This window comes from Saccoglossus kowalevskii, chromosome 5 (genome assembly GCF_978046115.1).
Source record: "Saccoglossus kowalevskii chromosome 5, keSacKowa6.1, whole genome shotgun sequence".
NCBI lineage: Eukaryota > Metazoa > Hemichordata > Enteropneusta > Harrimaniidae > Saccoglossus > Saccoglossus kowalevskii.
In genome coordinates, this window is record NC_140645.1 from 25,079,486 (window position 1) to 25,106,845 (window position 27,360).

The window sequence follows — 27,360 nt, forward strand, 5'->3', positions numbered from 1 at the left end:
TCTTGTTATAGAAGTGGCTCTTTGTATAAGGAGCTGCATACATTTAATATTTGTGAACTTAACATGTTCCTGTTTTTGCATGTATGCTTCTTATTGCCTCAATGATACTATAGCCAAAGTATCGGTCCTATTTGGCATATTTTACCACAGCTTGCTTTTGTTAACCCTCACGTTCCAAATGATGATCAATTTACAGTATTTGTAATGTGATAAATTATGTATGTAGGTGTTGTTTATTATAATAAATAAAATTGTGGCTAATATTCAACTTTCATCAAATGAACATGTACATGAATTGGATTTAATTTTTAGCTGTTTTGGGTGGCTTATAGACTGGATGAACTTTTATGAAGTCTATGATTCCCTTTCTCAAACCAGTGAATTTATAACCTGATGAAAATCTGCTGAAATTAGACCAAGTAAATATTCTACTTTTTTTTTTTAATTATAGAGCGCCCTCTGGCGGTTGCTCTGAGAAAGTAATAAAATAATTTGAACTGATTAAAGTTGAAGATTGTATAGCAATTGGTTATGTTTTCTAGAAGCTAAAGAAAGAATGATGCTAGATATTTTGACCTAACTTCACTACCTGCAAGTTAGGTACATGATTACAGTTGTGTGGATGGTACTGTTTTCAAAACTTAATGGTCAAGCACCACAATTCATAGCTGCAATGTTGCAGGCTCACATCAGATTCAAATTTTATTGTTTTTGGTCTTGTTAGATAATGTGTGGTGATAGGGTGTAAGAGTGGTTTCAATGGTGACGTGATATACATGTTGATCACTGCAGTTCAACACTATTATGTTGACTGGAAACAAATCCTTGTTAACACATGCAGAAGCCAACTTGTTTCTTTTGAACATAAAATAGGACTTTATACCCTGGTACTCTAAGTCGATAAAACTGTGTCTGTTTTTAACTAACAGTTGTTTCTTAAAAGTGAGGTATTAAATTAGAACATGACAACATTTGGTAAAAAACATTTAAAACAAAAGTCCTTTTTTTTTAAAAACAAAAGTCATGTTTATTAATCCTATAGAGTTATGTGTTAAGGATTTGCTATCAAAAGAGACAAACAAAAATCACATGTGCAATTCATAAAAATAGACTTAAAAAGGCAATCAAGTTGTGAATATGCATGTGAATCTGGGAAACTAAGTTTAATTGCACAGGATCTGAAATTGGAATAGTATCCTACTATTCTATCATCTTAGCCTGAATCATAAACGGAGAGAGCAGTTGTGACAATTCAGGTAATGAACAAATCTTGATGTTTATGTAGAATAGTAATTGAACAAATAAGGCATTAGTTTTCAACATCAATAAACTCTTCCTGTTCAGTACCATCCACTGTTGTCATCTTCATCTTGCTTCTCAATTTCATGCCCAATAATACAAAACAAGTTTTCTGAATAACTTGGAAATAATATTCTTTTCTAACATGTTGCTTCCTATGTGAAGAATTGTAAAATAAATGAATTACATTTAACGTAAATTTTACCGTAGTTTATAATAAAATGTTGAGATGGTGATGATCTAATTATTCACCATATTCCTCTATATTACTCACAGGATACACTGTGCAACTTTGTCTGCTATACAACTATTGTAATTTTGAGGTTATTAGTGGCAATAAATTTTCTTGGAAGTCACTGCAAATTTAAATGGCAAATGACAGTTTTTGGAAAATTATCATTACTTAAAATGCTCAATGAAATTAATGCTCACTGGCTCCGGAAATTTGGGAAATTTAATTGATCATAATGCATATAAGACCAAAGAAGGACTCCTGCAGGTTATGGATGTGTACTTTATTGTAGTTGTTTTATAATTCACATACCATGTCATATATATAAAATTTTTGCTTACTTACTCCATTAATGACTTGCTAATAATCTCAATTGTATTTGGTATCTGGTATTCAGTTTCCCTGAAGTCAAAGTAAGAGTAAATATCAACACTTAATTACTGATTGTTCTTGCTTACCACATGAGTTATTTTGAACACATGAATTGTTTATTAGTCCTCATTTGGGATTTATTGATTGACCTCTATGTGTACATGTGTACATATATCTGTCCATTTAACTGAAGCTGTATTTGGACATGTCTTGGCTGAACACACCTTCACATAAACATCATACACTTTGATTCTAGATGGCTGAATGAAAGTCATTTAAATGTTAACAATTCTTAAAAATCTTGCTGTTCTGCAATTTCAAAACTACTATAAAATTTGTATTTGTATTTCTATTAAAATGGTACAATGCAACAGAGGGGATGCGGTTTCTATTAGAACATCTACACAAATTAGAAATTGTGATTTTTTCGTTCTCAATTGTTCAAAAAAAATGCGGCTTCTAATACAGGGTAGATCTTCGTCGTACATGAATGGATTTTGAGTATACTTTTTACATACATTGGAAATTATAGAACTTTGTACATGGTTTTGTGTTTTTAGACCGGTTTTAAAATGGCTGACTGGTGACAATTTTGTTTTAATTTACTTCTGACATGCCTTGATCATTCATTTTTAAACTTTATAGATATCATACAACATGTCATACATATGCTGTTGTACAGCCATGTCTCAAAGCATCAAATCAAATACATTATACACCATGTCATTTGTTCAAAAGGACTGGCTCATTTCAAATTTATTCACTATTGAACCAACAGGGACTTTTTTATTCATTATTATTATACATCTACATGTAGCACCAGATCTTTACATATGAAAATTTACAGTGTGCATTTTTCATTTGCTGCTTAAACCTACCATGCTTGGCAAACTTGTTGTGGTTTTTTGCGTGATGTAAATGAATCCATGACCTTTTTCAGAACGAAGTTCTGTATCTGTAATTTAACAGAATCGTTAGTATATGCATGTAAATTGTAGTAGATAGTGATTGACAAACAATACACTACAGTGTGTGATAAAACATTAACTCACAAATTACAACTAGCTTTAACTACTTACCTCATCTGGTATTCTTCGAAGTACAGTTTCATACTGGCTCTCTACATTCTTGTCCTTTTTGCAATCTTTTATGTTTGGTTGAGTAAAATATTTACATGGGAATTGGTGGTGCCATAGAGCCTGGAGTGGTGTAGTCCTGTAAGTGTAATTGTTATTTTAATTAATGCAATGATCTGCATCTCTTTGAATGATGTTTATCCATGATGAGGCTCATACTGTGTCAAATTAAGGTCACATTGTCAGTGCATGACAGGTGTTTTTACATGAGAATCAGCAGAAATACTAATACTAGTATTTGTAGCAATATATTTTTGAGTTTTTATAGTCAATGCTCAAGGTGATTAATTGTTATCTAGTCTTAAATTCTCATATCTTCATATCTATCAACCTTTTTTAGCTCCGCTGTTGACTTTGTCGAGCAGAGTTTATCATATAAGTGATTGTCCGTCGTCGTCTGGCGTCCGTCGTCCATGTCAATGTTTTACTTTTTCAACTTCTTCTTGAAAAGCCTGAATGCTTTGATACTTTGTGTATATGTACTTTGGGTAGACCTCTCTCAGATTTGTTCATTTTGTAATGATATCATTAATTCTCTAATTTTGGTGAATATTTTTGTCATTTTTGGTAAAAAGTGTTATTTTCAACTTCTTGTTAAAAACCGCAAGTCCAATTGCTTTGATATTACATATATAGATACTACATGTGGACCACTCTCAGATTTGTTCATTTTGTAATGATATCTTTAATTCTCTAATTTTGGTGATTATTTTTGTCATTTTTGGTAAAAAGTGATATTTTCTACTCCTTGTTAAAAACGACAAGTTCAATTTCTTTGATATTACATATATAGATACTACACGTGGACCACTCTCAAATTTGTTCATTTCATGATGATATCTTTAATTTTCTAATTTTGGTGAATATTTTTGTCATTTTTGGTAAAAAGTGATATTTTCAACTTCTTGTTAAAAACCGCAAGTCCAATTGCTTTGATATTACATATATAGGTATACTACATGTGGACCTCTCTCAGATTTGTTCATTTTGTAATTATATCTTTAATTCTCTAATTTTGGTGAATATTTTTGTCATTTTTGGTAAAAAGTGATATTTTCTTCTTGTTAAAAACCACAATCATTTATGGTGAAAAATGATATTTTTGAATTCTTGTTGAAAACAGCAAGTCCCATTGCATTAATACTATGTACAATGTTCATTTTCTAATGATATCTACTGTTCTTTAATTGAAATGTGCATTGCTAACAGCGGAGCTATCTCGGCCGAAAGGCTACTTGTTTACATATACACTAGAATAGAAACTAGATTTTCCTGTCACAGATTACCTTTGTTGCAATTAGAATTTAAAAGCCTGGCGATCATCTTGTGATTCACATGACATAATAAATGAATGATATCTACATAAAAATATTGCATACCCTTCTCTCATAAATCCTTAGTATAATTTAATGATGCTTCTACTATCAAATTCTCTAACCAGATCCTTGCATTGTATTCAACATAGGGAAGGGCATCAATTATCCAATCCTTATACACAATGTTAGCTAATATCAAAGTCATGTACAAATTAATATGTTAATATGTCAAATTTTATTGAGTCCAAAAACATACTGAAGCGCCATCTGACCACTGAGTGTACATTGTAATGTATTCATATTAAATTGTTATGTGATATAACAACACAGAACATTCTTACCTTGATGATGGGTTATCATGTATATTTGGATTGTCTAGGACTACTTCCTTCATAACATTAATGCACTCATTGATTGTGTCAATCTTGTGAAATCCAATCTGGAAAAGAATGTGGTAAACATTAATTAGGGAGAAGGCAAAATTAATTAATTTCATGCCAACTTGTTAAACTGTACTATCTTTAGGGCTAGGATGTCTTAGACAAAATAAGAGTTACAAAAAGGAGGTTAATCAATGCACCAAAATGTTCACTACATTCACCTGGTTTGAATGAAATTTGACAATGCATTATGGAAATCCAGTTCTTCATTGGCAAAAACATTGAATTTTTTGCATTTTAACTTTAAAATAGCCATTATTTGGCCATTTTTTCTCAACTAGTTGATCTCTGTATGAGTTTGCAATCATTGATCACACAATTGGTATGCTGGAAGCAGGAAGGTCTCAGAATGTCATCACATAGTGTTTTGAAGCATGGTACAGTCTTTGTGAACTAGACTTTTTTGTCAAAGCAAGTAATCATTCTGGGACCAACCACAATATACGGTTGCATGTGACGTCAAGACAACATAATTAGTCTCTATGAACCCTATGACTTGAGCCGGCTCGAGCCAGCAAAAATAAACCCTTGCGGTTGAACCCCGATTCTTCAGATGTGTTCTACATAATACTAGTATAATATAATTCTAATGGTGCAAACACAGTTGTATGTTATGATGGATTTGTGTACTTACCTGATTCATGTCCCATTCTTCAATCAGATTTTCTTTTAAGCACATTGGGTAACTAAAAACAGAAGTGTATTTTATATATCATTATAAGAAAAATAAAAATTTTGACTTCGTCTCCCTTATGTAGAGTAAATAATGGTACAATGCAACTTAATACATAAATGCTCTGGTACAATTCACAGATCTGATTAGTTGTTGGTTAAAATCCATGCATATTAATTGCATAATTTATGTGCTTACAAATTTCATACTGTACTAATAATAATAAGCATACTAATTAACTGTCTTTTATACTGTTCATATTGATTTGTACAACTTGTTGTATATTTCATTGAGTTTACATAAAATTTACCTTTCTTCTGTTTCTTCCATTTTCACATTCAATGTCTTGTTCACCTTTTCATAGTGTTTTTCTATATTACAATGGGTAGAAAATATGATTAGTTATACAAAACAGATTCTGTTGAACAAATGTACCAACAGGTACATGTAAATTGTTAAACGTTGTTAAATCTGCAGACACTGGCAATTATACCTGAACCATATCTTTAAAGTCATGTTGTCTGCAACATTTTTGAAAGCCTTTCAAATTTCTAGTATTGGAACACCAAAAACAAAAATAAAAAAGCATGGTTTTAATCCTTGCCAATGTTATTTTGAAGCCATGTAAAAATACAAAATTAGTTGATCTCTGTAGTGATACTAAGTGAATTTTGTTTTATGCTGAAACCACTGAATAGACATAATGTGGTGTGGGGCAAAATACTTTGCTTGAGTGAGTACACCTTGTAATCTGCAAACATTTTGCCATGTTTGTGCAATCTGTATTTGTATTGTTTTTAACTTACCAGTGGTTTCCTTTTTCTTCCTACAATGTGTGATACATTTTGTAGTTGACGCAGACCTCTTACACATTCGGTGTTCTTCAAGTATTGAGTCCTGTAATTTAAAATAAAATAAATATGTTAGTTTCAAAACTATGTGATACCGGTATACTATTTTGAACATGAAAGGGTGCAGCCTCCTTTCAAAATGCTGGATTCAGGGCTACTTGAACATTTGACTTGTAAAATAGTCTTCCTGCAATCCCTCTCCTTTGGAAAACTTGAGAACAAAATAGATGCAGCCCTCTTATTTTCTGGTTGCTGGGGGAAGTCTATCACTTTAGTGATTGTGATAAATTTTTGACCATATTCTAGCTAATACTAGTAGTGACTATTGACATAAAATAAACAAATCTCATAGCAGTCCACCCAAATATCAAAGCAATCAGTGGTTTCCAAAAACTTTAAAATAATATTTGTGACCAAAAATTACAAAATTATTTAAGATATCATCAACAAATACAGTCTCAAGAATTTATACACGTATACTTTCAAGGATTATAGTATTCTGACCGAACTTGTACTGGTTATCAGGCAGATATTTTGTTATCCCTGTTTAGTAAGAATTAGTAATAACAGCACAATGATCCACAAATGTTAACTCCACTTACCAATGTGTGATTTATTTTTCTTTTCTTTGTAACTTCTTGTCTACGTAAAATTAAAGATACACTGTAAAACCATGCTCTCATCCCAAATTGTGTTGGCAAATGCATAACAACAAATGAATTTTTTTTAAAACATCATTAAAGTTAGTTTTTTTCGAAAGGAAAATATGCTGCTGACAATATTACATTATTTTAAGCAGTCATTGGAAGTCTTTGCAGTCAGTGTATTTGTGTACTAATGTAAATATGTATGTGTGCCTTTTGCATGAATATCTGAAGAACCATGCCACATTTCAGTGAAATTTGGCATACAGTCGCTCTGTGATAATGCACAGACCTATTTAGTTTTAGGTTTAATTCAATGCAAATTCTCTAATTTCAATAGAACAATGTACTGTTACTTGGAAGCCCTGGGATAATGCACAGACCTATTTAGTTTTAGGTTTAATTCAATGCAAATTCTCTAATTTCAATGGAACAATGTACTGTTACTTGGAAGCCCTGGAATAATGCACAGTTTTTCGTTAAAATCTGTGCGTATTTCATAAAATTTGCCAATTTTCAGCTGGTTCCACAAAAATCCCTCAATAACAAAACTTGATATTTAAATAGCATGTTTTTAATATGTATAAAATTTATACCTGTTTGATTCTGGAAATACTTGTGGAAGATCCTCATCACTGCTTGTATCATTGTCAATCAGTATCTCCTGAAAAAAAGTTCAATCAATATGTATTTCAGATTATATTTTGTTTAGTAGATCTCTCTGTCGTTAGTTATTACCGAATTGCATACGTTTACGAACAATGTTTATAATAACAATTTTGAAAAATTAAAATAATTCCAATTTAGTTACACTGTGTATTTGATAAACAACTTATAGCGAAAATATACCTGCCACATTATTTCACAAACTTGTGACAATATTCAACAGTGTTCAGTAAATGGGCAACTACTTTTGTGTCTGTCTACTAACCTTTTGTTTCATATTTTCATAAAACTCTAAAAGTTGAAGTGCAATCTTCATTCTCATGATGTTGCTGCTGTCAAATGTCATTGAATCCATGGCTTGTCCAGTAGTAATACACTTTGCAAACTGAAAATTAGAATTGCATGCACAATTTTGAGTACAAGGCTAAAGTAATATATATGGTCAAGGAATTGTGAAACACTTTCAAAAATGAAATCAGACATCATGTCCAATATATTGTTATTAATATTTTTTCTCTGTAGTATATATAAATGTATTGATGTCTGTTACTTACCAAACAAATGTATGCACCACAGCTGGATCCATCATTTTGTACTGGATGCCATTCTTCATAGGCATTCCAATTAAAATCAGGTACAGCTTCATTCAGCTTCTTTGAACGAATCTCAAAATATTTACTAAAGCGACACAATAAAATCACATGAAAGTTATTAATATATATTAACATTATGCAGGGTTTCAGTTGTCTCAAAATCAGTTTAGGACATTTTGTCAGACTTGAAAATGAGTGTCTTGATTATTTGGCATGTTTTGAGTTTAAAAACAGTAAATAATTAAATAAAATTAAGGACATTTTGAAAAACTGAACACCATATAAATTACTTACTGCATTAATTTTCCATGTTCTACTTGTTGTTTATTCCCTTTATCTACATGGTGTAATGGATCAAAGTATTTGATTTCTCGTGTTATGAAGTCCATAATCTGTAAATTCAAACGTGTTAAATTACTCATTCAAGCGAAATTCATGTTATATAAAATGTTATTCTAGATATTAATATGTAATAGTATGTGAATGATTTTGTTTCGAACCAAGGAGCTGGATCCAAAATCAGCATTCCATTAAAAATAACTAGTATCAATTCCAAATTTAAATCAATAGATATCTTAAATCACATCATAGTTTAACTGATAACTTCACGTATGATTTCCTTCTTCAATTCACCGTGGAGACACATCAGTATATGGCACCTCTGTGTTTGAATTTGTCAACCTAAATACATGTTTATAGTGAGAGTTCTGCCAATTTATAATGACGACGTGACACCCTAAAAAATTAACCTTAGCTGGCCAAGATTTGATGTACATAATTTAATTTTTCTGATCTTGTTCGTGTTTTTCAGATGGACTTTTTTGATTTTATGAATGTTGTGCCATTGCTGATCGCAATCAAACTTTATAAGCAGGTTATATAACATTAATGTCATTTGTTTAATGGTCTGATTCAATATGGGTGACTCAATTTAGATTTGTTTGCTATTTTACAACAGCTGTGTCATGTCAATTTTGGGCATTGTTAATACATGTGCTTCATCAAGTTTGTTTCCTTGTGAAAGCATGCAATAGAGGCCTTCAAGTGGCGTTATACAACCATTCCACATTTACCTTGATAACCATCACGATTTTAATGTAACCATTAGGGTTTGTATACTGAGTATTGCTGAAATTTAGAAGTGAGAACACTTGCTATTTAAACATTTCAATTTTTACAGTGTTTATTTACTTACAAGTAGAGTCCAGTGATTGTTGTCATTAATAGGTAGAAAAAGAAATTTCACCTTATTGAAATCAACCTGCCAAGAAAAAGTTTAAACACTTGTATTAGTATTCTCAGAACAGTGCTCACAGAGAGGAAATTAAAATTGTAATTATCACATTTATGCACTCACATGAAAATAAATAACAAGCATGTACAAAATATTAATACAACTGAATAAATAAATTTAAAACTGCCGATGCCAGTTTACTGTAAATCACCTCTCAACACTTCTCAACTTGTCATTCTTCAAACTTTCCCATACATCAGCCAATGTTTTGATTCAAAATGCAAAATGTTAAAATTCGGTTGTTTAACTTGTGATACAGGTACTGTTGTACTGGTATACATTGTGTTAGTAAAATTTGATTTATTTCATTTTACTAAATAGTTTTCTGTATGATGTCTGAAGTGCTCAAAATAAAATGAAAGACTTTTCATGTATGTACACATACCTTTGGCAACATTAAATACATGCTATCAATTGCTAGGTTATAAGTGGGTTGCTTAATACCGATGACAAATTACAGTTGCCTTAATTCAGAAATTACCCTTTGTCATGGTTACTTGTTATATAGGTCAATTACATGACCTATATAATCCTACTTAATCATGTGTAATTTTCTACATTAAATGCTTTTTTGTATAAACTAAATTAACAAACCTTTTTATTCAGGTTTCGTTCTATACAACCTATGTCATCATTTGATAACAGTTGATACAATGATGGATCAAAACATACCATGTGCTGAAAATATGAATAAGTGGGAATCATTATTTCTACAATAGGTTATATTTACAATAGTATGCCAGTGACAACATGTTAAATATGTGAGAAAAGGAATTATTTAATGTTGTCCTTTTTAGATTCAAAACAGGTGCATGTATATCAATATCACATGTGTAAATTATCATGACTTGCCTGATGTGCTTCTGTTATCAAAATGTCTATATAAGCCATTATTATCTATTATAAAAAGAAATATATCAAGTTCAACATATCTTAAACCACAATTATGACATCATAGTATTTTATTGAGCAGTGTTTATTTCCCAGAATAGATGAAACTCTTGATTATCTAATAATCTTCTCAAAATCCCGAGTTCGGGGATTCAGACAATATGCTTTACCTTGTTGAAAAGTTGTTGAGGCAGACCAGGATTATTTTACCATGATCAAAGTGAAGAAGTGAATCTTCCTGTTCTCTTTTAAGTTTACTCATGGCCTGACTGGTTTTCAAACCTTGTGACTTCATTCATATCAATCCAATTGTCAAGTGGTCACTCTGCTCACTAAGCTATGCAGTAGTTTGTTGACAGTTCCTTTATCCTAATGGTTTTTGCTCAACTAAAATGATTTTAATCACATAGTGCCATGCGTTTGTGCAATGCTGAATGCATTTTCAAACGATGGCCTGAGGGACTGTTATAGACCTCTACACAGTCATTCAACACTGTAGGGAAGTTCTCCTGTAGTACATTGAGGTGATTGACAGATAGAATATAATCATTAAATTACTAACTAAATCGCAAGTTACAGAAGAAAACGCAGTATTTTATCACAACTTTCTTTTGACCACATCTTTGTTGTACATCCCAACTGGAATGACTTGGACTGCCCCTTGAAGTAAAAAAATGGAACCTGACCAATTTCTGGAGATGGATTGTCAGACAGTGAACACATGCATGACAATTCAAATCCCATAAATTCACCTTTCCATGCAGATGAGCTCTGCCCATATGCAAATATTACTATGTCATCCAGATGCATGCATAATAAATAGAATTTTGCAAACACTTTACTTGAAATCATTTTAGTTGACACAAATTTAGGCCTGACAGACTGTCAACAGTCTGGCAACTCATGATGATATATGTTCATACAAGTCTATTTGTCGTTTATGATTATTATTGTTCATCTACACTAAAATAGTTTCAATACAAACGCATGCAGCAACCACCTGGACACAAACTTTGCTGTAATAATCATTATCTGTTTGATTTAGCATTGATTGGATTGTGGTCAAGATGCTCAAGTCAGATAACCACTGCCCTGGTGTTTCTGGCTTGATATTTGTAGTTTGTGTTTATCCATTATATATTTACATATTATCAGAAACAGGCAAGGAATTTGAATACATGTACTCCCCATTTGTACTTACCTGTGTGCAAAAATGACCTGTTGCCCACTGATCCTCTTTGAGTACATCTTTAGCAGTTATATCAGCAAGTTTCTTCTCTTCTGATGAAAATGGCCCACCATCAATAGTTTTAAACATCCATCGACTTATTTTATATGTTTGTGTCCCAGCCACTATATCATTGTTTAGCCATAACTCAATTTCCCACAGTTTGTGTACCTGCAATTTAAAATTTATTCTTGAATGATTGTAACTATTTTGCTCAATTGCTAAGCAAGAAATTACCCGTTTGATTAACTATTAGGTGGTTGTAACTCATAATTGTTGAGAGAATAATATTATATAAGCTTGGTTTGTTAAACTACTAAGAAAGTTGTACCACTTTTGGTCTTGTGAATCATTATTGCGCCATTCCTATATTTCAGTAGACCCAATTTTGTCTTCATGTAGATTGTATACCATCACATTCTATTCATATGCAGAGCATAAATAGTTTTTGTATATGTATAACTATAAACCATCATTGTATGTACACAACCATGTCATTCCTTTAACAGTAAATGACAAAGTGTAAATAATAAACCTACCTACTGTTTTTTCTTCTGTGTGGTTTTTTTAATACAAACAAGACGTTTCTGAATCGTCCAATGTTTCTTGGTATAATTTTAACACTTTAACTAAATTTTTAATTAAATCATCAAAAATTCTACATACCTGATCTTCACGGGCATCTGTTCTACATGTTTGTTCATTTTGAGAGTTACCTGAAAACGCTGTTAGTCATAAAAAAAATTGGTAAATAGTTTGATCAACTCTGAATTCAAAATTGTATGTATAGTTGCTCAATTTTGTGACTAAGAATCAACCCATTTAGTTTGGATTGGATTGGCAGATGAATTTAATATTGTATCTTTCTGTGATGGTGGATGGGATAAATTATTTTATTATTTATGGCATGCTTTAACCAATTTCATTCACATCCATATGATTTGCTACTGAATTAATTTATTTTGCAATTTGTAGACTCTTGCTGGTTTTAATTTCATGTGTCATTTATAAACAATTATGGTACACTTCCTTGTACACTATTTGAGTGCAAATAATGACTGTTATTGATAATGATAGTTGATACATTCCCACTGTGCAACAGTTAAGTGGTTCTAGCTGGCACTCGTGACATTGATGTTCACTTACCACTGAACTCTGATTGAGATTGTGTAAAAGGTAATCCCAACTTGACCCTTCCAAGATCGTCTGTGGTGATCTCTGTCTCTCTGCATTGTTTTTTCATGCCCGCTATCACTGATGAATTCCTTGTTGAATTCCTAATTTCATTAATTAGGCGCTGTAAAAATACATGAGTGGTACTGCTCATGCTGTTCATAAAGTAGCTATTGCGACCAATGTCTCTGAAAAGTTGTTCAGCAGTCTGCGAATTAACTACCCCCTTCAATTCAGGCACATTACCAATTCTTCGCAGCACTTCTTTTTCATTTTTTGTATTGGCCTCGTGGAATCTGTCAAACATTGCATACCGTGTACCTACTCCAGTTATTGGATGAAGTGTATTATCCATCAATGTTTGACAGTCAAAACCACTACAAAAAACATCCTTCACCCATGGAAAATGAACTACCATTTTTTTATCGAGTCCCAATTTAATGTTTTCCTCTGTTGCTTCAGCGACTCTACCTTGATGTGGATGAAACATCTGTGGTTCCCGGTTATTGCCATGTGCAGCAATGAGATGAGCCATATCAACAATGCAAACAGTTGGCTGATGCTTGAAAGACAGTAGAATGTCCACATAGTCTCTTGGGCCTTCCATTCTTAGTGGGCATTTTATTGCATATACTATCCCGTGTGGACAGGTTGCTGCAAGAACACCTCCTAAGCAAGGAGAAAAACAAATTCTTGATTGTTTGTGTACAGATGAGTTCAGTATTCAACTTAAGCAAGTTTATAGGTCAAGAAATACATTTACATTGGAGCATATTCTGAGGTGAAGAATACCTGGGTTACCAAACACCACATTATTTGTATGTTATTGGTTACATATTATTCTTAGGTAATTCTGTTAAGTAGTGTTTTGTTTTGCTTACCTGATGCACCCCATATTTGAGCGAAGATCTTGTCATATTTGTGTCGTGTTTTTAATAAATGCTGTATTCTGAGAACACAGTCAGATTTACTGCCTTTGTCTGACACCTTGAGTGTTTTGCAGAGTGAACGAAGAGTTTCTTTCTTTAATGAAGCAGATAATGGCACTGATTTATTGAAGACAACAAATACATGCATAATTTCTCAAATAATGTGAATGCAAGTTATGGGGTACTACACGAAATTAATATTATTTGCATATTATGATTTCTTAAATTGCTAATGTTCTTCATTGTGTGGCCAAATAAATGGGTTTACCGAATAATATAACAAAATTGTCTGGGCTTGACTAAGTTGTTTAATTGGTTTTTAATACTTTGATTTGTTTTCTCTACCTCAGAATGGTGTAATAGTTCAGTTAATCTCTCTTCCTCAATTACTTCACCGTCTAGTACTTCTTGCCCATTATCTGTTTCACGGTGACACTTTCTGTGTTCTGTGTTAAAAACTATGTTGTTTTTTCTTGTATTCTTACCAATCCATGGTGCCCAGTAAGTATACGATGGTTTAACACTGTACTGGTTCTGCCTGCCTGTTGTAAAATGAAATAATTAAGATATTTAATTATACCTGATGTGTGGTCAAGTTAGGAATGAATACATCTATGCCAAACTGTGTTAGTGATCAGGAGGACATAACACACATATCATCGACCTAACTGACAGATTGAAGATTGAGGGCAAAATACTGTAAACCATTAAAACTGTCTATTAGAATTGTTAACATTTTCAGATTTTGTGAATCTCAACTGACAAATATTTTCAATTCTCTATTTTTGGCGAATATATTTGTCATTTTTGTTATTTCCAACAAGTTCTTGAAAACTACCAGCTTAATTGCTTTGATACTTGGTTATCAAATTGAGCTGGTAGTGTTGAAGAAAAAGTCTTATGGATGTGCGTTGTTCGACTTGACTACCACAATGTTCTTTTAGGACAGCAGAGCTATTTCACTGCCAGGTTGCTTGTCTACAGCAGAGTGTTAAAAGGGTTGATGAAGTGGACAGCATGAAACATTGTGATGTGAATGAGATGAATCAAGGTTTGATTATATAATAATTGGTTGCAAAATCTTTAGTATTATATTGATTAGAAACTTGTCTTGTAGTTTATTCTTTACACACCTGTGCTGTATGCTCTTGCAATTATCTCTTTTGTCACTTGCTTCCAGAATTCTTCTGCATCTACAGTATCATGCTGATCAGAATTAGCTGGAACCTCTAGTTCACTTACTAATAAGTATTAAAAAAATTTCAATAAATTTGGCATAATGTTGACACTGATTTATATTGGCCCACTGGATTATCATATTCTCTTGTTAACTCGGTTGTAGACAAAAATGACAGAGAAGAGCTGTTCATATGGGTTTTGATTGTCTGTCGTTCGTCAACAGTTGCATTTTCAACTTGAAAACTACTAGCGTGGATACTTGGTACGTAGGTGGACCTTTGTCAGATCTGTTTTAGTGAATATTTTTGTCATTGTTGGTTCAACTTCCAGGCCCATTATATTTGTAACAAGATGATAACAATTGTTATTGCCATAGCAACAACCAAATAAACTGCCATGGTCGTGATATGGCAAGAACACTAACAACTATAGTCATAGTCATACAGAACATTATCCCCTTTGTTTTGAGGAAGACACTTAGCAGAGTTAGCTGAGCTAACCTCAAACATTAGGTCACTTGTTCCTGTAAAGCACCATCTCTCCATGTGACAAGACATGAATAGTCAATTATAAACTTGCCATTCAATTGGAAAGCCACTTTTCTATTTAAATCCAGTGTCAGGATTGGTGGATGATATCCACATTGAACGCAGTTGTAGTTATAGGAGTGGTCATTCAGTGCCTCAAAATGACAATATCCATTTAATATATCACTTTCTGGTAACTTCTCCTTCCAAGTGCCTTCAAATGCTTTTGTTACACGACCAATAGCTGAGTGAGACTGAAAGATGCATTGAAACAATATTCTGTGAAAAATTAGCAACTTTGTTTAGTGTTGGATAATGCAACTACAGATGATATATGTAGCACAACTGCCCTCTTGGTGGTATAAAAACACATTTTTTTATATTGTATGGTATATATAATACGGTATATAATATACAGCTACAATGTTTTAATAAATTGTGATGCAAATTGTAATAATTTGTTGAACATAATTTTTAATTGAAATACTGATCTCAGTAATTTGCTTAAAATAATTTGACTAATTTATTACAAATTGATCAGGTCTATTTTTCTGAAAATCTTGTAATACAATTTGTGTCGTTATTACAAAATGCTCCTTTACAAATGGGACTGTCCTTTATTATATCAATACTTTGACAGTGTTGTTTTATTGCTATTCCTAAATATTATATATTGTAAGTCAAACTTGTTCACTTTCCAACAGTTTCATGCATTCTTTTTGAACTATACATTAATTCCAAACTCAGACAAGCAACATCTTATAATTTTATTGTGCAAATGTGAATTACATGAGCTTGTGCAGTGATAATGGATTTGACTAATATTTTTGTTTAGAATGAGACTAATATCAAATGTACCGGTAGTATATACATAGTACAAACATGCCTTTTGTTTTAATTGTGTAACATGCATAATATCTCATTATGCTTCCATAGTGAGCAATTTTTGTACTTACCATTAAATTGTTTCTTAGAAAAATACACATTTGCAGTGATAATAGTATATTATCATTAAAGTTGTGGATTCCATCTGCATATTCTTGATATCTATAAAACACACCACATTTTGGGCACTTCTTACAACATGTTTGGACACCTACATGTGATATGGTAAAAGTAAAGCCAACATTCTTAAAATTTCGTGTGAAATACTTGATCATCTGAATATTCACATAGTTAAATATTTTACATACTGTTAAATCTGCATTAGAAGCTGCATCCCTAATAAAAGTCACATCCATTCTTGAGAACCCAAAATTCCCCAATTATCATATGTGCAGATGCTTTAATAATAGAAGCTATTCTGTTGTATTGTACCATTTTAATAGAAGCACTGCTTCTAATACAGATTTTACAGGCCTTATGAATCTCAATCTCAAATTGAAACTTTGATATTCCTCTTTCAGATGACATGATATCTGGACATAACTTTTTTCTGCAATCAGATCTCCAGCTGCAATTAATTTTTAAACAGGTAAAATTACGTGTTGACTATATTTACAACAAGTGTGGTTTCTGAACAAGACATAAGAGACTTGTGCAACAAAAGATTTTATCATTTGTTCATCTGACTGAATGAATATTCCACAGCCAAGTGATGAAAGGCAAGTTGGTTCACACCAATTAGACATCTGTATGAATATTGTGGTGAATCAAATTCATCAAATTCTGTCCTTTTTGGATAACTCTATACATACCTGAAACTATACCATTCATTGTTATAATCTTGGCTTTGTTGGATATAACCATAGGTGATGTAAGTGGTTCATCACATATGTGGCACATGGTTTCAGTTGGAATTAAACATTTCTTTTGTGAAACATCTTGATTTATCATATCTTGTGGTAATTGTGCAGGTATCAGTTTGGCTGTTAGTTGATAATCAATCATAATATCCAACAGTTCATCTGATGGTGGATACATGCATCTATTTTCTGCTTGTTCATTGTTTTGTGTTGTTGTGACATGCATGTCATCATCTGATTCTGTCATAGTTTGCAGTCTATTTGGGTATTCTTGAAACACAAACAGTCTTGCAAGCATTTTATGACAGCATCCTTTCCCAGCTGAACAAGGGCATCGAAACTTGTTGGCCATCTGGTCAAAGGTTACAACTACCCTTTGAAAATAGCTGTACCAATTTTTTTCTCCAGTAAACACGGAGAAATACAAATTTCTCTTCTTCACATCACAATCTGAAAACATTGGGTGAACTAGGTCAACTTCTTGTTCAGTAGCAAGTTGTTGCATTTTTTGACATGCTTCTTTTCTTTCTGTGGATATAATTTTTACATTTGTTGCCTCATTATATGTAGTTTCCTGTATCTGTGGTGGGGCCTGATATGAGGCTGAATACAGGACACTTTGGACATGAACACATTCATATGAGGGAAAATCACCACGTGAGGCTGCCTGCAATGTCGCTCTGCAGGATGGATTTTCACATTCAACATTTTGTGGAAATCCAGCAACTTTCTTCTGAATGTGAAGTGGATAGCCAGTTCCTTGCATTACCTTTGATACCATGTAAATACCATTTTTTTTATCAACACAAACTGATTTGTGATGTCTCTCTTGACGCACAGTTAGTCTCTTGCTATGCATCTCCCTTGAATGCCGAGAAAGGTGTTTTTTCTGCATTATGCGAGAACACACTTTACATTTGACAGTCTGTTGGAATTTTGTTTTGTTTTTCTTGACTCTAATTCTCTGGTTATCATGACCATCATCCTCTTTTCCTGTGTCCTGGTCACTTCCATTTTTTATTCTTGGACCAGTGAACTCTGCCTTGGCACTTGGACCAGAGGGCTCTGCTTTGGCACTTGGACCAGTGGACTCTGCTTTGGCACTTGTTCCAGTGGACTCTGCTTTGGCACTTGGACCAGTGGACTCTGCCTTGGCACTTGGACCAGTGGACTCTGCCTTGGCACTTGGACCAGTGGACTCTGCTTTGGCACTTGTTCCAGAGGGCTCTGCTTTGGCACTTGGACCAGTGGACTCTGCCTTGGCACTTGGACCAGTGGACTCTGCCTTGGCACTTGGACCAGTGGACTCTGCCTTGGCACTTGGACCAGTGGACTCTGCCTTGGCACTTGGACCAGTGTACTCTGTTATGACAAGATGAAATTCAGTTTAGCGGTATCTGTCAATTGTTGCTATGTATTTTTTGTCAGGTAATTAGTAACAGTCACTGGAATCTAAAATTATGGTCAAATTCATGAAAATACTGTCTTAAAACATTTATTGGTACATCATATATAAATAGGGAATACTGCAGAATATCATGCTTCTTACCATCCCCAACATTTCTTGCATGTTTTTTCTTCAGGTGGTTAATTAAATCATCTCGCCTTCTGATTGATTTTTTGCAGAAGGCACAATGAAAATGAACTTTGCAAATTCCATTATGACAGTTTTTGTTGCACTTCAACATATGAAACCCTGTGGGAAAAAAATACGTGTCATCTGTATTTGCTTTCAAGATTGCATTGAAACATTCGAGTAATAGGTGGTTAACACTTATGACTTGTGAAGATTGATATGTATTACAATACAAGACCAATCATGATGTGTATGACTAGTCACCAAGATGTGCTTACTCATTCCAGACACCTGGTACCATTGCTGAGATGTTAGTGGTTCATGGTGGTCAGTTCTCTATTTTGTTAACAGTGATCTATGTATCATGGACCTAGTAACATTTTGTGACACTATTTATTCTTTTATATTTTTTAGAACAAGCTGTATGGAAACCAACATATCTGCATTGTATACTGGATATAATGGAAATTAATGAAGGCTAAACTAGAATGATCAACATTGAATTGATAGAATATTTTAATTTATAATGAATGTATTCCTTTGATAATCATATTCAGATGTGTTCATTTGTTACCAATTTTTTAATTGTTTCTTTATACAATTCTTTATTCTCCTTAGTGTTTAATTTTGCTTGTTTTTCACTGTAATTTATTAGAAATCCTAAAATTATATTTGCTCATTCAATAATACTTTATTTTAATAACAAAGACCAATCAATATATCAAGTCAAAGGCTTATCCTGCACTTGCCTAGAATAAACAAGTTTAAACTTCACATGTACTTCATGTTCCAACTCTTCTGGGAGATTATAAATGCTCGTTTGAGTAAAATTTGTTTGAATAAAGAAAAAGAAAATACCTTTGAATTCTATATGATGTTTCCAGTGTCTCGTCTTCATGTGAGTGATAAACTTCGTCTTATATTTAGGCTCAAATTCAAGGCATAGTTGACAGTCCACTTTACCATTTATATTCAGTGATTGGAATCTTGAATTCCATGTATTTTCATCACAATCAAATATACCAATACTCTCTGAGATTAAAACAATAAGTGACAGTTACCATTATGACAAACTCAAATTACACGAGATAAGACAGTGGACTTTTGAAAAGATAAGGTTCAAAATTGTTTTTAATAAACATAAAAATATTTGTATTCCATTTTTCTAACAAATTTAACATATTGCCCACTGAAAGCATTCTTAAATATACTGAATGAATGAAGGAAAACTGCATCAGATAATGTGTTAAACTTCCAAGAGCATTCTCTAAATTTATAATGTGTAACAATACCAAGATCTGTTTGATTGTAAAGTATGACTCGCTGTCAGTAAGTTGGAAGATGCTGCCCTAATCCCTGTTTGAATTCACTAATTTTCAGATTATATATGACATGAAACATTATAAGTCTATTAGAAGTCGTATTTTTATATGATGGGCAGATGAATAATTATTAGACCATAGATACTGAAATGACGGAATAAAAACATGTTTTGGCACATTTTTTACCAAATAATACTGTAGAATACTTTATTTTCACTTGGAATTTATTTTCGCTGAAGGGCTGCTTCAGTGAAAATAAAATCCAGCGAATATACATTTTTTTCTGTGTCTCACATTCAACTCATCAAAAATCAGTGAAAATAAATTCCATGCAAAAATGCTTTTTCAGCGAAAATTAATTCCAACTAAAATAAAGTATTTCACAGTAATATATGCAATGTATGAATGAAACCAGGTAAAGGCAGGACTCTGAGAGAACATAATTGTTTTACTCTTCTGTGCAAAGTGTCAAAACTATGACAGTACTACACTCTCAAAGATATGTAATGGTACTTAGATAGCATATTAGCATTGTTTTCTTTATGGGGTTGTCAATCATTTTTGGCATCAGAATTAGACAATTATATTTTCCCAACCAAAATCATGGCATGTATATTTTTCTTGCTTAATTTTTGCTTTCTATTGCTACACTATTTCGAAACTTTTATGCATGTAGTTCATGTCATATTCTATAAGGGACCATGAGATTAATGCTATTATTCTAAAAGGGACCTTGGAGTTAATATAGAACATGTACTACCAGGGGGGGGGGGGTACTCAAGATATAAAAGGTTTTTAGCTCCACTGTCGACTTTGTCGAGCGGAGCTTATCATATGAGTGATTGTCTGTCGTCTTCCATCGTTGGCTATGTCAATTTTTTACTTTTTAGACTTCTTGAAAACTACAAGCCTGAATGCTTTGATACATGGTGTATATGTACTTTGGGTGGACCTCTTTTAGATTTGTTCATTTCAATTCTCTAATTTTGATGAATATTTTTTGCTTTGATATTACATATATAGGTACTACATGTGGACCTCTTTTAGATTTGTTCATTTCATGATGATATCTTCAATTCTCTAATTTTGGTGAATATTTTTGTAATTTTGGTAAAAAGTGATATTTTCGACTTCTTGTTGAAAAGTCTGATTGATTACTATACATATTGTTCATTTTCTAATGATATTTTCATTTCTTTAATTGAAATGTGCATTGCTAACAGCGGGGCTATCTCAGCCGACAGGCTGCTTGTTATACAGGTACGGTATACATTTCCCAGCATTTATTCAATTTATATCCTGATTCTGAGAGTCTGATATTCACCAGTGTGATAAACACATAACAATCGAGTCTAGTTTTCATTATGTAGTATAAATGTATTTTTTCCAGCAAACTTTGACAAATAGTTTTTACCAAAACTGAGTATTATTAATATAATTTCCCTCTATGATTGAGGGACTGTGGTCGAATGTTAGATTTTGTGCATGTCTCTCTCAAACGGAAGGTCAAGTGTATTCCCCACAAACACTGCTATGTCCGTTCTAGAGAATTAAACCAAATGTTTTTGAAAAATCAATGTAAATGCATTAATTATTCACTGGGTTTTAATTTATCTATTTTTGCTGATAAGTAAAATCCACTAAATTAAATCTACATAAACATGTAATATAAAACTTATTGTTTCCTTGACAAATTCGTGAAATTAAAACACAGTGAATACAGTAACAGTTATTACTTTGTAGCCATTATGACATTAATTCCACCCCACAGTATAGTTCACAAATCATGGGAACCACAGTTTCACTATGCTTTGTCTTTTTTTAACTTCCTTTGTAGATTGTACAGACACTAACATCTTCATTATTTAGTTTTGTTTTATATTGCCTTTGATATATGGCCTAATAAAGTTTGCAACTTGGGGTTTATTTTCATAATGTCAGCTGTGACTAGTCATTAATGTTGTAAAACAGCTGGCCTGAGTCATATGTTGGTTCATACATGATAAGTGTAGGTTATAAAGTAGTTACGCAATAGCCGTGTTCATGTTTATACCGGGGGGGGGGGGGTAGCAGTAGCTTTGACTAAAGAACGCCCATCTTGTTAAGAATATGCAAATCAATATAAATAAATAGAAATGGTAAATCCGTAGACATGGGCAAGGTGTAAAATGTAATAGATAGATAGATAGATAGATAGATATTTTATTTGTCACAAAATTTAGCATGAATGAAAAAAAAACATACAATAAATCAATGGTCAAGCAATAGGCTATTTTATTCGCCCGTAATTTGTACAAAGATGTTATTTTTTGGAAGCGTATAAAGCACTATTCAAATTAAATGTCCCATGCAATTTCCAATTTTGATTCTTAAACTCAAATTATCAAAAATATTATGAGTATGTAAAACGTAACTAGGAATTTGTTTTATCTGTAAAGTGTAAAAGCCTATTTTTTACTGTAAACTTAAAATGCCATCTTTATTTCCTGTAACCTGTACGAGCTGTCCCCCTTGCTCTCCCTCTTTTAACGACAGGGGTAATATTTTTTACCTCCATGTTCTACGGTTATAAAACCATACCAAGGCAAATTCAGAATTGCAGATTGCAGAATAACTGGAAGTACTACATGATGTCATCGTCAGTTCATTTTTTTGCGATAACGATGTTCCTAGATGTTCTTGCGTTGTTTGCCATTTTAAAAATTGCATATCGAAATAAATTGTTATTATAGTAAATCTTGCAAATGGACGTTCAATACAATGGTCATTCGGATGCTTAGGGACTGTGGCTAGTGCTAAGCATTCGCGCTCCATTTGTTAGCCCGTGCTCAAGATCTGGACTGGGTCTTAAAAAACGATCAGATTTAACCCGTATTTAGCGTTTATAACCCCATGCTATAAGCGTTCACGCTTTCTCTTCGTTTTATTTTACTTCTACAGTTTATATGCATGTGCTTGAATAATTGTACACAAATGTCGTCTTGACTTCATTCTCATGTCATGGAGCGCATGCTCATGCCAAGTGAAGTGATAATGTAACCTTCAAAATTTACAACTGTTTGCCAAATCATTGTCCTCAAAGTTAATTCAAATTGGCTTTACAATTATAACAGATCGTTTCAGTACTAGTATTCGACTCTATCTTGACTATCTTGACACAGCATGGATGTATTTACCTCCATTCTACAGTCTCTTGTTTGTTTGTTTTTTACTAAAAAAACAACAACTATTTCATGAGTGTACAAATACCATGGTAACCTGGCTTTCACAATTTATACTCTGGCATTATATTTAATTTTATTCAACAACAAAAATCACCGACAAACAAGAGATTGTATGTCCAGGCTCTACTTGGAAAGTATGGGCTGGAAGTGCAAAGTTTGGATTATGGTAATCCACTTTTAGTGTGTAACTGTTAACGTTAATGCTCATTATTTAATTTGTTGAAGCAGTCTTGATACGCGCCTTTAATATTTATATTGTCAGTGTGAATGAAATATGTTAGTAATGTGTAGGCGTTCGTATAAAAATTGGAGTGTCGCCCACCATTATTGTTTCCATGGAATATCCAATTTATTTAGCTTATATTTACTTGTTCGATAGTCGCATTCAATTTTACCTACTGTAAAAGAAATAACCGTTGTACAAAAGCACTGCATGTTGTGTTTTATTATGTTTTTCATCGTTTCTATTTGGACTTCAATTCTAGTATCCATCTTTCGTGTATTTGTTTGCTTGTTATTATTGCGGATAACTTAACTACTCTTAGTACTGCTGCGCTTACGAACGACACTGTCACATGAAGGGAAAATCCGCAAATCGATTAATTTATATTCGGCATTTGACATCAAAATAACTGGCCATTATAACATAGAGGGTAATGGCCATGGCCACTTAATCTTATATTGAATTAGAAGACACGGTAAAAAACGCATGATATTACTACATATAAAAGAAGCTTTTCAAAATATAATTGAGTTTCATCCCCAAATGTATTGATGGCGAGTGTCTTCAAAATCGTGGTTCATCGTGCAAAATAGATTGTTGAAGTGATTATTTTTTTTTTATGAAATATATGTATATTTTAGGCAATTCCATGACAGGTTCGTGGATTTAACTAAAAACGACAATCCTGGAATAATGCGACACCAATGTTAACTCTACATGGACGATCAGAGTTTTACAACACTTAATAACAATACGAACAAATGCATGTATATCATAGAACATGGTAAAACTCTTGCACATAATAAACATTGGGAGGTCACCAACTTTCTGTTGTTACTACGTTATACTAAAATATGTTTGAATATTTAGAGTAGTAACCAAAATACATCATGAATATTAACTTTTGAAATATAATTGTTGGTATGTATTGGTTCTTAGACATTTCAGCTTTGTCGTCCTATACTTTGTTTAGTAATTCGAACTTCCCAGATTGCGTAAAAACGGATAGTTTCGCTATTTGCTTATTGTGACACCCCCAAATCGAGTCATTTACATTCTCAAAAGTCAACAATGGTTTAGTCCCCTATTTTACGCTACGACTCGAATTTTTTATGCTTCACATGTTATTTACCTTCAATTATGTTTTGGTGGTTATCACTCTCGTTCCTGGTTGTGTATAAGATTATATATATATATAATTTTAGATTGGACATGTATCCCGTTTGGGATACATCAATGACAGCTTTTAGGTTAAAGATATACAAGCTAAAAATTAAAGATTATAATACCAATTTATATTTGCGCAAGTAGCCCGAGCACTATACATTTCATCGACCCATCACGGTTTGTTCATCTGAATATTATTTATAATGCAGACCATATAAGACAATATAACTTCGATATATAACCCCCCCCCCCAAAAAAAAGCTTAAATAGGAGCATTAATATACCTGAGCCAAAGAGGGGCGATTTATAACTTGCATTTGCGATACATAATTAAACCATTACTCGTATTATATACTGAAAGTATACAGTAATTCGGCGTTCAATGCAAAATGGACTTACCGTTATTCATGGCGAGAACTGGAAAGCTTAACGTAGCTGAAGACGTGCGACCCAACGTAGGCACATCAGACCGACAGCTCTATGAACTGTTCTCTGACTAGAAATGGAGCATCAACTGATCAACTACCAAAACTTTATTGGACCTTTCATCCATGATGACATAATCCAATAAATCATGTTCGTGACATCTGGTCAGTTACGTGTAATGTGTCGGATGACTCATAGCAACACAAGTCAGGGTCGTATTGCAAAATTCGTAATTGAACAAATAATCGTGTGCATCTTGTATTCCACACTTTGTAAAAGTACTGGAAATATTTCCAACTCCATTGAATTTTACACATAAATACGAATATTGATGATTTTTTTGTCATAAATGTGCCATATATGTTGTATCGATTTCTTAGTTGTGATATGTGACTGTTTAATGCAAGCTCGATGAGAAACAGTGACGGCAGGGGTTTTAAGTTCAAATCGAAATTACTTGTCACACGACAAAAATACATTATTTCAGTTTATGTTAGGGGCTCTTAATTGTTATGACAACAGTAGACAAAACAGTAAATGTTAATATTACTTGTTCACGCAACTGAACATATGCGATTATGATTGTGTTTTTTTATGATTATGCCATGTTCAGGCTGCTTCGAAGACCATGTCTGGCAGAGAATCATACAATAGTGTATCACACAGCTGCAGCGTACAGTGATGAACAGGGTTCTCCCACAGCCTGGAATCCAGTCATTCAGAGCACACGTTCAACGACACTCTAGAATGGCCTAAATACGGAGACGTCGTAGAATTCTATTTCGCCACTTATTGGGTACCTCCTTGCAAATAAAAGAGACACCGTTCTGCTAAGAAGAGTTTTATCAGTGACAATGTCCGTCACCACACTGGGGCAATGTGCGCAGTGAACTAATACTAGCATTTTAAGAAATGGGTGTAGTCACGATAGAGCTTTCAAAAAAGATACTAGTAATCATAACCTCATTTTTCACGGCCGTCCGCGAGGTTTTAGGCTAATGCCTGTTTCAGCGATAACTATCCGAAATTGTGCGTTTATTTTCCAATGTATGTGGTTCTAGTAATAGCATGGAAAGAGCTGAACACGTTGAAGTTGAATATTGATGTATTTTTATAACAATTCTATAGAGCACAATGTTAAAAGGAAAAGTTCGGCAACCTACAATTTGAAACATGGCACAATATCTCCGCCACACGACTCATGATTTAAGTATTGTAAACTGACAAAATAGCAAATACCCACTAAAATACAAATATCATTTTCTCTAAATTAGGCTGGTGACCTAAACCTTTCAAAATCAATATAAATATATTGCCCGGGAGTCAAATTTATTGGAAAATGGATAAATTCATATAATATGAGTAGGCTTCTATCATAAAAGTGTTTTACGTCGCGTCTACGCATATACGGTGTAATAAGAGTAAGTATATTTTTTCCCAAAACGCTAAGATTAACGCAAAAATGGCTATAATTATAGAATTTCCAAGTCTTAATTTCTATTGTGTAAATTTCCGTGTGCAATATACATAATTTCCACTCTTACAATTATCTTGTAGGTGAAATGCACAATTAAATAGTTGTTGGTCAATTCAAAGCTAATCTACCTAAAGACAGACAAAAAAAGAATGAGATCATGAAACTGAATAAATATTGATGAAGAAATTGGCGATAGCAGTAAGACAGATACATGGATATGTGTAGTTGTAGTCGGATGGTTGAGATGATATACTAGTATCACATGGATATGTGTAGTTTTAGTCGGATGGTTGAGATGATATACTAGTATCACATGGATGTGTGTAGTTGTAGTCGGATGGTTGAGATGATATACTAGTATCACATGGATGTGTGTAGTTTTAGTCGGATGGTTGAGATGATATACTGGTATCACATGGATGTGTGTAGTTTTAGTCGGATGGTTGAGATGATATACTAGTATCACATGGATGTGTGTAGTTTTAGTCGGATGGTTGAGATGATATACTGGTATCACATGGATATGTGTAGTTTTAGTCGGATGGTTGAGATGATATACTAGTATCACATGGATGTGTGTAGTTTTAGTCGGATGGTTGAGATGATATACTAGTATCACATGGATGTGTGTAGTTTTAGTCGGATGGTTGAGATGATATACTGGTATCACATGGATATGTGTAGTTTTAGTCGGATGGTTGAGATGATATACTAGTATCACATGGATGTGTGTAGTTTTAGTCGGATGGTTGAGATG

General features: G+C 33.1%; 2 protein-coding genes across 2 annotated transcripts; both read right to left on the reverse strand.

Annotated features, from left to right (window-relative positions):
* Positions 1 to 1,001: 1,001 nt before the first annotated feature.
* On the reverse strand, positions 1,002 to 15,379 carry LOC146745929 (uncharacterized). The gene is made up of 22 exons (XM_085498818.1): positions 14,871 to 15,379; positions 14,083 to 14,279; positions 13,690 to 13,831; positions 12,782 to 13,477; positions 12,302 to 12,360; positions 11,609 to 11,806; positions 10,369 to 10,413; positions 10,111 to 10,194; positions 9,418 to 9,483; positions 8,517 to 8,614; positions 8,184 to 8,307; positions 7,895 to 8,014; positions 7,560 to 7,627; positions 6,922 to 6,961; positions 6,275 to 6,365; positions 5,779 to 5,839; positions 5,430 to 5,481; positions 4,697 to 4,794; positions 2,983 to 3,118; positions 2,782 to 2,858; positions 1,877 to 1,933; positions 1,002 to 1,454 (listed from the first exon to the last, which is right to left on the reverse strand). The coding sequence occupies exons 4-22, from the start codon at positions 13,413 to 13,415 to the stop codon at positions 1,310 to 1,312; spliced, it is 2,253 nt and encodes a 750-aa protein (XP_085354944.1). The 5' UTR covers positions 13,416 to 13,477; positions 13,690 to 13,831; positions 14,083 to 14,279; positions 14,871 to 15,379; the 3' UTR covers positions 1,002 to 1,309.
* On the reverse strand, positions 13,442 to 25,172 carry LOC146745930 (uncharacterized). Its single transcript, XM_085498819.1, has 9 exons — positions 25,100 to 25,172; positions 19,623 to 19,796; positions 18,738 to 18,884; positions 17,141 to 18,523; positions 16,400 to 16,539; positions 15,496 to 15,697; positions 14,871 to 14,978; positions 14,083 to 14,279; positions 13,442 to 13,477 (listed from the first exon to the last, which is right to left on the reverse strand). The coding sequence occupies exons 1-9, from the start codon at positions 25,107 to 25,109 to the stop codon at positions 13,442 to 13,444; spliced, it is 2,397 nt and encodes a 798-aa protein (XP_085354945.1). The 5' UTR covers positions 25,110 to 25,172.
* Between the last annotated feature and the right edge of the window lie 2,188 nt (positions 25,173 to 27,360).